This window comes from Pleuronectes platessa, chromosome 16, assembly GCF_947347685.1.
Source record: "Pleuronectes platessa chromosome 16, fPlePla1.1, whole genome shotgun sequence".
NCBI lineage: Eukaryota > Metazoa > Chordata > Actinopteri > Pleuronectiformes > Pleuronectidae > Pleuronectes > Pleuronectes platessa.
The window spans coordinates 22,475,584-22,489,070 of NC_070641.1; the positions used below are offsets into that span (position 1 = coordinate 22,475,584).

At 44.9% G+C, this 13,487-nt stretch overlaps 1 protein-coding gene across 1 annotated transcript; it reads right to left on the reverse strand.

The window, feature by feature from the left end:
- Window positions 1–2,028: 2,028 nt before the first annotated feature.
- foxd7 (forkhead box D7) lies at window positions 2,029–3,220 on the reverse strand. The gene has a single exon (XM_053443718.1). The coding sequence runs from the start codon at window positions 2,956–2,958 to the stop codon at window positions 2,029–2,031; it is 930 nt and encodes a 309-aa protein (XP_053299693.1). The 5' UTR covers window positions 2,959–3,220.
- Window positions 3,221–13,487: the final 10,267 nt, after the last annotated feature.

Genomic DNA, 13,487 nt, shown 5'->3' on the forward strand with positions numbered 1-13,487 from the left:
GAAAAGCTGGGCCAGTTTGTGAAGATGTCCCTGAACGGAGGGAAATAAAAGAGGAGGCTGATTGAGAGAAGGAGAGAAAGAGAGTGAGCTCTTCTCTCTCTCTCTCTCTCTCTCTCTCTCTCTCTCTCTCTCTCTCTCTCTCTCTCTCTCTCTCTCTCAGCAGTGGGCACCTTTCACAGCTCAGCATCAGGTAACAATCTTTTTATTTGTTTCGCTCCCTGCCGGTGCCAGGAGCCTCTGGAGCTCCATGAGCGTGTGGTGGGATCCATCAGCTCCGTCCAGCAGCTCCAGCGCGGTAATCCATCTAAACCAGACTCGGAATAGAATTAAATAAATACTTCCATGCTCGGAAACCTAGAATTATTTTACTTCTGTCATTCTCCGGGCAGAGCAGCGCTGCATTTCGCTTAAGTGAAGAAGAAAGGACAAATAAATGAGTTAATGTGAATTAGAGCCGTGGAGCCACGGGTGGAAGGTTCCAGGCTCGTGGGTCTTGATCCCACCAGGTCTGCCTCAGAGGAGAAGACTCGTTAGATGGAACTGGTGATAGTTACCAGTTAATCTCGTTGACTTTGATTCAACCAGTTCAATTTTTAACCTTTTAGACACAAGGAGAAATAACCTGTTAGAGGTCAAACTGGGAAATGTCCCCAAACAGGAAAAATCCAGTTTTTATGATGGTGAAAAGTAACAGATGGATTATTATTTACTAAGAAGAATAAACTAGATTCTAATTGAATACACCACAGAAGAAAAATGTATTTTAAATGTTATCCTTCATCATGTAACCTAATATTTAAATTATGAATTGATCTGTTTATTTAGAACTTTTATGATTTATTTAATGTGCTCAAATAAAATGATGAAAACATAATTAGAAACATATTTTGGATTTAACTTCCTCATAATAAACATCTGACAGAAGATTATGATTGAACGTATCTTACTTTTTTTGTGTTAACAGGGGGAGAAGGTGTGTGTGTGTGTGTTTGTGTGTCAGCAATATAAAGCATTTTTTTAATTAAGCCAATCATACACACACACACACAGACAGACACACACACACACACACACACACACACACACACACACTGACAGAACTTTGTGCGCTTATCTTTGGTCAGAGGTTCATCAGCTGCTGATTAACAGTATAATTCATGCTGTTTTATTATAACTGATATGATAAATAATTATAATATAACATAACAATAATATTATTGCATTGATTTTATTGTTAATCCGGACGTTTCCTAACTTTGACCCTGACGCACCAGGATTTTTTTCAACGTGATGCAAAAGGTCACTTTATCAATTAAACATTATATAATATAAATATGTCATACTATTATTTTACAATCTGTATTGCAGCTTTATTTGTATTATCACAATATAATAAATATTTCCCTGTGATTTACAATTACGTAAATAACTGGAGCTGAACCGTGATTCAATGCATTAAGGCCTCATCGAGCTGCAGCTGGTTTAAATGGAAGATTTGATTTTCTATAGCTGCATTAATATATTTTCTTTACCTGTCAATTCAACCCTTTAACAACATTTCAATTAAAATATTTAAAGCTTTAAATAATGAGGAATAATTTGTTTAAATGTCAGAATCACGAGTTTGATCCAAATGTTAATTCGAAGACACAGAAATTAAACCTTTAAACCTAAAATGATTTTTCATCCACGAGGGAAATAAAACACGATCGCGCGGATCTGCACAAAATATACAACTGAACCAAAAGTTTAAATATTTACTTCTTTATTTCCAGAGAAGAAACGTATAGGAAACTCGTCATTTAAATATATTTTTTAGAAATAAAAATGAAGACAATCCAAGAGCAAATAAAAAAAAGCACCTGTTAAAAAACGTTTTTATCCAAAAGGGGGGAATTAGGGGAAGAGTTTGTTTTTTATCTACAACATTCTTTTAAAAGCGGATCTTCCATCTTCCATCGCTGCAGAAACTCGGAGCTTCCGCTCGAATTGTCTGTTTTACCTGAGAAGCCCGAGTTCACTGCCGCGTCACTCGCTGCTGCTGTGCATGTGTTTGACCAGGGCCACGCGCTGAGTCTGTAGTTTCTGATACTCCTGCTGCAAACTGAGGAAGTGCGGGGCCGCGGCCGGGTGGAACAGCGCCGGGGAGCCGTACGCGCCCCCGGGGGTCAGCGGGGAGGAGTAGGCCTGACACTGGGCCGCGGAGAAGGGTTCGATGCCCGGCTGCGACTGGAGGAAAGCCTTGGCTGTGAGCGCGCTGCGGGAGAAGAAGCTGGACAGGGCCGGCAGGATGCTGCTGACAGGTGGGATGCCGGCGCACGGGGAGGGCGCGTGGTGATGCAGGTACGGGTAGATCTCCAGGCTGGGCAGCTGCAGACCGTACGCCCCCGGGAAGCCGTGCAGTCCGCTGGGCTCCAGGTGCTGCTCCTTCAGCGGGTCGAAGCGAAAGTGCTGCCGCTTGAAGCGCTTCCTCCGCCGCAGGAAACTGCCGTTCTCGAACATGTCCGAGGAGTTGGGGTCCAGGGTCCAGTAGTTGCCCTTCCCGGGGTTGCCGGGCTCCCGGGGCATCTTCACGAAGCAGTCGTTCAGAGACAGATTGTGCCGGATCGAGTTCTGCCAGGCGGGGAACTTCTCCCGGTAGTAGACGAAGCGGAGGCTGATGAAGTCGCAGATCTCGCTGAGGGTGAGTCTCTTCTTCGGACTCTGCAGGATGGCCATCGTGATCAGGGCGATGTACGAGTATGGAGGCTTCACCGACGTGGGACCTTTGGTCTTAGCGGGGGCACCGCACTCCGGTGCGGGGCTGTACGTGTCCCGGTCTCTGCTCGGGCTGCTGGAAGCCTCCGTGCCTTGCTCCTTCTCATCCAGAGGGTCCGGCTGCTCCTCTCCGGTGTCTTTGAGTCCTTCCCCTACCACGTCGATAACAATATCCTCCATGATGTCCAGACCCAATGTCATAGTAGATTTCCGCGGGTGAAGCCGACACCACCTGCCAACAGGTGGGAGAGTGACAGCTCTTCTCCTGAACCGGGAAGCCTTTTTACGCACGACTCCTCTCCATTCACAAAACAAATGGAGCAACGGTGGAAAATCCAAATTCACTCCTCCCCCCCACCCCTACTTCTCGTGAACCGGATTCTCCAAACCGCAACACATCGGGGCTGATTTCCTGTGTTTTGGTGCCTTAAAGCGCAGGAGTGCAGTCGGCGAGTGGTCGTGCGTAACGCGTAAAAGTGCGTGCGCTCTGCGAGGTGTCCAGCATCTTCTGCAGCCTCCGCTGCTTCCTGCGGCTCGGGTGGATGTGATGTCACGTCGAGGCGCGAGGAGAAGGATCCTGACCAATGGAAACGAGGCAAACGGAACCAAGGAGGTCGACACACCAGCCTCCGAGAGCACTCTCATCATCATCATCATCATCGTCATCTTCATCATCATCATCATCTTCATCCAAGCGTCTGTGCCAAGTGGACGCGGGCGATGGAAAACCAGCCTCTGAAAACATCCGCATGAACAACAAGAGCAGAAGGAATTTTATCTCTGGAGAAATAAAACTTAATAAAATAAAGTAGAAAAATAACTTTTATGGAGGCTGCTCGAGAGTAACTTTTTATATCATTTTAAGTTTTCAGAAATGATTCAGAAGTTTCCAGAGTAAAACAGAATAAGAAAAAATTACGTGAAATGTGTATTTCTGTGTTAAAACATCTTTTTTAATGTATTTTTAATATATAGAAATAAGAAATGGACCAAATAAAACACAAAATATTCAAGACATAATAAAGATTTCTGAATAATCTCAGAGACTATTCGAGGACATCACTTCACCGTCACGAATTTTAACACCGAGGGGGGGAAATCCCCAAACACTTCTCCACGTGAGGCAGGGATTTAAACCCTAATCCCCCTGGAAGGCTCCTGCAGACGCACGTTACGCACACACTTGACGCACAATTACACGTTTTCAGACGTACAACAGAGGATAACAACGGCAATGACTGATTTTGTGCTGCTGGGGGAAAATAATAATTTGTCGCCTGCAGCTCTGCGTCGCGGCGTCTCTCGGGTGAAGAGGTTCAGACTCGGGAGGTTTTCGCTCACACCTCAGTCCCCCCCCCCCCCCCCCCCCACACACACACAACATATTGAAAAATGTGTGTGTGAAATGGAGAAGGGATAAAGTTTAATCTACATAACCTGAGATTTCTGAGGCAGAAAGTGCGCGCTCTGTTTTCCATTTGGGGCTCAGACCTGAGAGTCCGCTGGATTATCTTCTTTAATAATGGGCAACCGAGAGCAGGGCGCTGATATTTGGGATGAAAGTGATAGATTTTCACTCGCGCAGACATAAAAGAGGAGCGAGGAGAGGAGGGCGCTGCTGGGAGCGTTGGGAGGCCTCTGGTTGTTTGTGTTTAATGATGGAGCCCTTTGTTGGGGATTCCCACATTTCCTGCCTCTAATCGTATTGATACCCCGGGGCCGAGGGGGACTGGGTCCGGGCTGGGTGGGCCACACGGTACCAGGGTAAAGCTGCAGATGATTTCCCCAAATTCATCACGCATGTCCTCAGATTGGAAACAGGCACCCCCCCCCCCCCCCCCTACGTGTGCGCGTTGTGAGGCTCCACGCAGGAGCAGGGGCGTCAAATCCCCGCGAGAAGCTGAAGGTGAATGTCGCACCGAGGGTTCGATCGTTCTAAGGGACGAAGGATGACGGAGATTGAAAAGGCCTGAATGTTTCCTGATGTTATACATTTGCAGATATGGCCTCCACTTATTTATATCCCTGGTAATAAAGGACCCCCCCCCCCTCCCCCCAGCCCCCCGACCGTGACAAAAAAGAACCCACGACCCAGTTTAAGGTGTTTTTCTTTCTATTCTTATAAAACAGGCGAATCCACGAGGCCCCCTTTTTACGCACAGGTTCGAACATCTCTATATCTCACAAGAAGCACCATTGTTAGCGGTGTTCTATTTGTTTTGTATCGCAGATGAATGAGTGGGAGGCTGAGCAGCAGCCACCAGGGGCTCGGTGTAATAACATCATCTGGCAGGAACTAAACAGGCCCCGGGGATCTCTGCTGGATCACGGGGGATAAACGCGGGTCAGACTCCGGCGGCTGGATGAAGCCTCGACCGGCTCCTTCAGTTAGAAATGTTTTCTTATCTCAGAGAAAACCTGAAGCCGTTCGCATGATTCAGAGACTGATAATAACGAGAAGAGTGTTTCTCATTGGGAGAGTTTGAAACGGCTTCAAAGGGCTGAGGTTGTTTTCACATCCTCCTCCTCCTCCTCCTCCTCCTCCTCCTCCTCCTCCTCCTCCTCCTCCTCCTCCTCCTCCCTCATCTTGATTCCCTTACAGTCTTGGCAGAGCACCGGACAATAATATAACGTGTAATTGAAGGTATCATGAATCATAACTGCAAGAAAAGAAAGTGAGAGGAGCCAAACACACATGTGAGACACTCGGAGCGTAAAACACTGACTTCACATTTATGAGCTGATGAAATGACCCTGTCACGTGCACGCGGATGCAACCATTCCATTCACTGTGTGTGTGTGTGTGTGTGTGTGTGTGTGTGTGTCTGTGTGTGTGTGTGTGTGTGTGTAGACTCTTTTATGAGGAGTGACGGAAGCAGAAGATCTGAGGACCTGTCAATCACAGGAGAGTGGTAAATCTGACGGTTTGGCGACATCTGGTGGCTGTCAGTTGGTGGTGCATTGGCCCGGAAGTGCAGATCACTAAAACAACAAATCACAAAATACAACCAATTAAATGGGAAACAATAAAGAAAAGACAAAGCAAATAAAGAACACAATAAAGAAGAAAAACACAATAAATAAAAAAACAATGAAACACAATAAAGAAGAAAACACAACAACAGAAAACAATAAAACACAACATCAGATTAAAAACACAACAAAGAAGAAAACATGACAGAGAATTAAAAAAGTATTTGTCAGCATATTCCTCATAAATAAACAAACAGTGTGTCTGTCCAATCAGCGACGAGCTTCTTACATTGCACCATTTTGATTGGAAGTTAGATCCTCTGTGTTTTAAGATTGGTTGTGATTTTCACTTCAGGAACATCACACTATACGGATAATAAATTACTGATCAATAATGACACAACTACAATATGGAAAGTAAACAACGTTCAAAGTTTTCATCACAACATCATCAACTCTCTGAAGCTGGTTTTTAATGTGAGGCTGTTGTATTAGAAGCTAATTGAGCAATAATCAGAGTGAAGTAGTAAGTGAGAGTATAAATAGGAAATTCAGAATATATGTTTGATTCTAATGACTTTATAACTTTTTATAACTTAATCACTATCACTCCTAAACAAAACAATGAATAAACAAATTGATATTAAACTGGATTTGAGTCAAAAACCTTTTATTTGGTGGAATTTCCGGATGAATTCAACAGGAATAATAATATTTATCTGGTAAAACATGAAGTTGGTTCAACCTTCATCAGGATAATGTGGCCTATTCATCTCTTTTAACTCTAAAATCAAATTAATATGTTGATGTGTTAAACAATGAGCTGATGATCCTTGATAAACAACATTATTTTGTTACAGGGGGAGTTTACACAACTTTTTAAAGTGAGAGTAAAAACAATTAACAGCAGGAAAATTATCAATAGTTGATGTTACTGGAATTTATGTTACACCTAAAGTATTTTGCACTGAACTCAACTACATACGCTCCTTACCTCGTCCAGCAGGTGGCGCTCCTTCACCAAACATAAGTTCTTTCTTTCCAAAGAAACCTTTAGTGACACTTATTTCTAGACTTTCTGAAGATGTGGACAGACACTAGACTTTAAACAAACACACACTTAACCACCTCCGTTCTTTAAGGTTCTGGAGACGTCTCCTCCTCCCAGACATCATCATGCTGTCAGAGCCCCGACTGTTTATAGAGGGTTTGACTCGTAAGACCCAGAAACACACTTTGGTGTCAGGACACATCAGAGCTCGGCAGAAAACCTCCTGCCCTCTGCCAGACGCTCTCTGGAACACCGAGGAGTCCTCCAGCGTTTCTTCATATTAGGACTGACAGCGGCGGTTTGTCTGGAGTGTCGAGTTCACCCCTGAAGCCGGATGAGGCCTGAGGATGGAAGGAATGCACCAGCGGGGTTTTAAAGCCCAGTCAGGGGGTCAGGATGCTGGCTGCTGCTGCAACCAGTGAGCTCATGAACCAGAGAGAGTGATGAGAGGAGGTGAGGTTGGGCCTGATGGAGCTGGACGGAGGAGGATAGAGGTGGCACAAGTTGTTGTTGTTGGCGTAATAACAACTAGTCTGACACCCAGCGTTTGGTAAATGTGGGTTTCTCTGCCATGTTGTACATCTTGATCTCACCATGTAAAATACTTTGAGTTTAAAAATGGGTTCAGACTTCAGCAGGGGCACAGACGCCTCACAGAGTGAAGGTTCAAATCCCGGCTTCGGAGAAAGAGAAATCTCAAGAGGCCGAGAGAGACTGGTGTGTGTTTGTTTGTGTTTATGTGTGTGTGGGTATGTTTGTGTAACTCAGGCTAAAGCATCTATAAAACCAAACTTGCATGATTTATCTAGCATCTTGTATAAGTGTGTGTGTACATGCAGATCGAACATTTATCAGAACATCAGAGTTGAATTTAGACATAAAAAATTTACTATGATTAAAATGGGTCTTTTCAGTTGATATGAAACCTCCTCTGGAACCAATTTATGTTATTATTTCAAAAGAAGGTTCATGTATGAGCTGCATCATGACAACATGTCAGCAAAGTTCAAAATGTTCAAATGGAGGCTTCATGAAAATTGAATTTGGATTGAAGACGCAGATTGGGGCGTTAAGCTAATTGGAGAAAATTAAAATAGATTGTACAAAACGCATGTAGTGTTGATGACATCATGTCGAGAAGGAGCCGTTACAGAGAAGTGAGTGTGTTTGTGTAGACGAGGATCTGAGAGATGAGCAGATCTGAGAGCTGCTGGGTCGAGATCAGGCAGATGCACAGAGTCGTGGGCGATGATGCCGAGCTGCAGCCGCTGCACTTTCTTTCATGAGGCTGCTCCAGAGTCTGGATGGAAGAGATCTCAGAGGTGGAAAAGGGGCGAGACCACCTGGTTCTGGTCAGAACTGAACTTGAGCTGAAACCTTGGAAAACCAAACTTCTCCTCTGACTGAGCACGAGTCTCCTCACAGCTGCAGAACTCTTCCAGGTTCACCGAGAGAAACGTTCACACGCTCACAGAATCGTTCTGAAGGTGTTGGAACATTTGTCAGAACTGCTGCTGTGGCACAAAGGCGCCGCAGTGAATTACTCCCTGACATGTGAAGCAAGTGGTTGGGTCACATGTTCTCTCGTGAGGGGAGAGGGGCCACACGGCAACTGGTCCCAGGACGCCCGGGGGGTCACGACCTCTGGGGGCTGCAGTGTGTGTTCAGAGGTCAGGCTGCTACAGCGAGGACCTGGTGTCCCCCCAGCTCCGGCCCCTTCAGCAGCCATCAGCACCCGACTGACAGACACACACACGTGCACGAGGGGATTTGTAGATGAATGAGTGTGTTTTTTATTATTTTATTAACTCCGTCAGGGAGGTTGTGTTTCCAGTCAAGTTATTTTAGCAGGGTTACACAAAATCTACTTGATGGAAACTTTGAAGGATGTCGAGCCGTTCAGGGACAAACCATTAGACGTTGGTGCAGATCTGGATCAGGGGTCAGATCCAGATATTTATGAGTTTGGTTCAAATCCAAATAAAATGACAGATCTAAGCTCCAAGTTTTCTGTTTATTTTGTTTCTCTTGTAAATGATCTGGTGGAAATATTCTTGTAATTTGGGACGTGTGTTACTGTGGTTTGAAAAATGTCAAAACATATATTAACAGGACATATTATCATCTTTATATCTTATTCATATTAAGTCTGCATGTGCACACACACTAATACACGATGCACGCTGCTGGTTGGATCATACAGACATGGATTTATAAATACATATTCTTAAGTTTGACACATTCATGGACACAAGTTCACACCAGCTTCAGAGACGAATTGTAATTTGTGAATATGGGCTATACAAATAAAATTTGATTGATTGATTGATTGATTTATTCTGCCACCTGAGATTTCTGTTTTATTAAAGAGGAACTAGGATTCAAATCTTCTTAAAGCTTTAAAAATAGATATAAAGGTAAAGATAAATCCTGCAGGACAGTTTTCTGCAGGACAGTTTTCTGCAGGACAGTTTTCTGCAGGACAGTTTTCTGCAGGACAGTTTTCTGTAGGAAAGTTTTCTACAGGACAGTTCTCTGCAGGACAGTTTTCTGTAGGACAGTTCTCTGTAGGACAGTTTTCTGTAGGACAGTTTTCTGCAGGAAAGTTTTCTGCAGGACAGTTTTCTGTAGGACAGATTTCTGCAGGACAGTTTTCTGCAGGACAGTTTTCTGCAGGACAGTTTTCTGTAGGACAGTTCTCTGTAGGACAGTTTTCTGTAGGACAGTTTTCTGCAGGAAAGTTTTCTACAGGACAGTTCTCTGCAGGACAGTTTTCTGTAGGACAGTTCTCTGTAGGACAGTTTTCTGTAGGACAGTTTTCTGCAGGAAAGTTTTCTGCAGGACAGTTCTCTACAGGACAGTTCTCTGTAGGACAGTTTTCTGCAGGACAGTTTTCTGTAGGACAGTTTTCTGCAGGACAGTTTTCTGTAGGACAGTTCTCTGTAGGACAGTTTTCTGTAGGACAGTTCTCTGTAGGACAGTTTTCTGTAGGACAGTTTTCTGCAGGAAAGTTTTCTGCAGGACAGTTTTCTGCAGGACAGTTTTCTGTAGGACAGTTCTCTGTAGGACAGTTTTCTGTAGGACAGTTTTCTGCAGGAAAGTTTTCTGCAGGACAGTTCTCTACAGGACAGTTCTCTGCAGGACAGTTTTCTGCAGGAAAGTTTTCTGTAGGACAGTTCTCTGTAGGACAGTTTTCTGTAGGACAGTTTTCTGCAGGACAGTTTTCTGCAGGACAGTTTTCTGCAGGACAGTTTTCTGTAGGACAGTTCTCTGTAGGACAGTTTTCTGTAGGACAGTTTTCTGCAGGAAAGTTTTCTGCAGGACAGTTCTCTACAGGACAGTTCTCTGCAGGACAGTTTTCTGTAGGACAGTTTTCTGTAGCACAGTTTTCTGTAGGACAGTTTTCTGCAGGACAGTTTTCTGCAGGACAGTTTTCTGCAGGACAGTTTTCTGTAGGACAGTTCTCTGTAGGACAGTTTTCTGTAGGACAGTTTTCTGCAGGAAAGTTTTCTGTAGGACAGTTTTCTGTAGGACAGTTTTCTGCAGGACAGTTCTCTACAGGACAGTTCTCTGCAGGACAGTTCTCTGCAGGACAGTTCTCTACAGGACAGTTCTCTACAGGACAGTTTTCTGCAGGACAGTTCTCTTCAGGACAGTTTGCTGAAGGACAGTTTTCTGAAGGACAGTTTGCTGTAGGACAGTTTTCTGCAGGACAGTTCTCTACAGGACAGTTTTCTGAAGGACAGTTTTCTGCAGGACAGTTTGCTGTAGGACAGTTTTCTACAGGACAGTTTTCTGCAGGACAGTTTTCTGCAGGACAGTTTGCTGAAGGACAGTTTTCTTGAGGACAGTTTGCTACAGGACAGTTTTCTGCAGGACAGTTTGCTGAAGGACAGTTTTCTGTAGGACAGTTCTCTTACAGGACAGTTTTCTACAGGACAGTTTGCTGCAGGACAGTTTTCTTGAGGACAGTTCTCTACAGGACAGTTCTCTACAGGACAGTTTTCTGCAGGACAGTTTTCTGCAGGACAGTTTTCTGTAGGACAGTTCTCTACAGGACAGTTTTCTACAGGACAGTTTGCTGAAGGACAGTTTTCTGAAGGACAGTTTGCTGTAGGACAGTTTTCTGCAGGACAGTTCTCTACAGGACAGTTTTCTGAAGGACAGTTTTCTGCAGGACAGTTTGCTGTAGGACAGTTTTCTACAGGACAGTTTTCTACAGGACAGTTTGCTGAAGGACAGTTTGCTGTAGGACAGTTTTCTGCAGGACAGTTCTCTACAGGACAGTTTTCTGAAGGACAGTTTTCTGCAGGACAGTTCTCTACAGGACAGTTTTCTGAAGGACAGTTTTCTGCAGGACAGTTTGCTGTAGGACAGTTTTCTACAGGACAGTTCTCTACAGGACAGTTTGCTGCAGGACAGTTTTCTTGAGGACAGTTCTCTACAGGACAGTTCTCTTCAGGACAGTTCTCTACAGGACAGTTCTCTACAGGACAGTTTTCTGCAGGACAGTTTTCTGCAGGACAGTTTTCTGTAGGACAGTTCTCTTCAGGACAGTTTTCTGCAGGACAGTTTTCTGTAGGACAGTTTTCTGCAGGACAGTTTTCTGCAGGACAGTTTTCTGTAGGACAGTTTTCTGCAGGACGTCCCCCGACACTCGAGCTCGTCCCCGCCCCCCCCCCGGCCACCTGATCCCGACGCCCTCAGCTGTGATTCCAAACACATTCCAGGGGCGATTCCCACCGGACAAGTTCAACGCTGACAGACACATTCCTGCACCGACTTGCCTCCACACACCCACCTGGTCCCTGTGAGCTGCCACATGCTCTGCAGGCTCCTCTGTCCCCGGCCCCGTGACCCCCCCGACCTTCTGACAGCCGCCGCAACACAGGCGCAGGGAGGATTGATTGAGACACATAATAGATTTGTCTCATTTGCGGTGGACGCTGTGCCCTCGCCGCTGGTTTTTCCACTGCTAATGTCGGGAGAATGTGTTTTTGTTGGCGTGAGACTGTTTTCCCTGGAAGCGCGTGAGGCCGTGCAGGATGACAGGCGGCAGAAGGTTCCAGATTTTCATTCTTGCTCCGCAGCACGAACCCCCCCCCCCCCCCCCCCCCCCCCGACGCAGCTCGTGCACGTTGCTCCAGATCAGTTGTCGACAGATGAATGTGTGTGAATTTCGAACAGAAGGGAAACAGCTCTTCAGTGGAGGTCAGTGTCACAAAGTAATATGGAACCCAATGTCTTCAAATCTCAATAAACTTCACTAAGAACTTCAGATTTATGGATTTGAGACTCTCTAGCTCAAACCCTGTGTTGGTTTTGGAGAAGGCGAAGTATCAAAAGGCCAAATTGTGTTAATTCTGCTGAGGTGACACATCTACTAAAAGTTTGAAAAGGCCTCTGGTCCTGCAAAGTTCAAAAACTCTGGACGCTGACAACTGCTGCTGACGAAGAATACACCCATCATCATCATCATCAGCCTTCCAGGGTAGAACACAACGTGGGTAATTAACTGGAAGCCTATCTGACCCGGTTTGCTCTTGCCAAATTCTGTGTTTACAACAATGCAGCGTGTTTACATGCGTGTTCTCCTCTGACTGGAATCCAGCCGTCACTCCGACGTCACGATCTCAAGCAGCAACAAAGAGCAAACAGGTTCTGACAGGTCCTGCATGTCGGAGTCGGGACGTGACGTCGTGTACGGGAACGTTTCATCAGGACAGAAAAGGATTGATGATCAGCTCTGACAGATTATCGATGACTGTATCAGCGTGAACGTGGGAAAAAAGAGCTGAGTTATGAAATTCTCCACAGAGACGAGGAGAACGTTTCCTGAAGGCTCCGGAGTCCGAGATCATCGATGAGCCAAAGAAAACAGGAACCAGCGAGAGGACTTCCTGTCCGAGCTGTCTGCGCCTCCTGGCCTCCGAACTGATTTCTATTTAATAAATGATAAAATCTTTATTGCTGTTGACTTGGTTTGACGGTTTCACAGTCGAGCACCGGGAGAGAAAGTGAGAGTGAAATACAACGAGCTGCGTGTGGGGGGGGGGGGGGTCGGTCTGAAAAGGAGAAGTGGTGTCAATCAGGTTTACACAACTTCACAACTTTATAACAAAGTTCAGATTAAACCCGTGGACTAATGAAGGGTTATCAGGTTTATTTATAGATGTGTATTTATTAAACTGGAAATGTAGAATTTATAGAACAAGACTGAAGAAAGGCACATTTTGTGTTATTTATCTGTACAATTTAAATATATAACAAACAGGGTTAATGCTATCTTGAATGGTTTTAAGGATTTCACTGGTATTTCACCTGGAACCACTAACACCACTCTCACCAGTTTGCACTTTGTCCTGATGTAACACTGGGAGCCTCGGTTGAGTCAACACTCGTCTGACAACCTGCGTGATAAAAAGCCTCATAAGGTTTATTACACAGCTGCTAAATAAACAATGTGAACACAACTGATCCAGCAAGTGTGTGTTTAGTGCGATATTTATGACACAAGCGGAGCCACAATAACACAACTAATGGACCAACATTCTGATATTAACCATATAAAACCAACAGGTCAGAGTCATCAACAGATTTTGCTCGGTGACACATGGACATGGATTATTCTATAAACAACTAAACACACAATAATGAAAGTAATGTCTTATATCAGAATACAAGGTCAATATCAGAGTATTTGAGT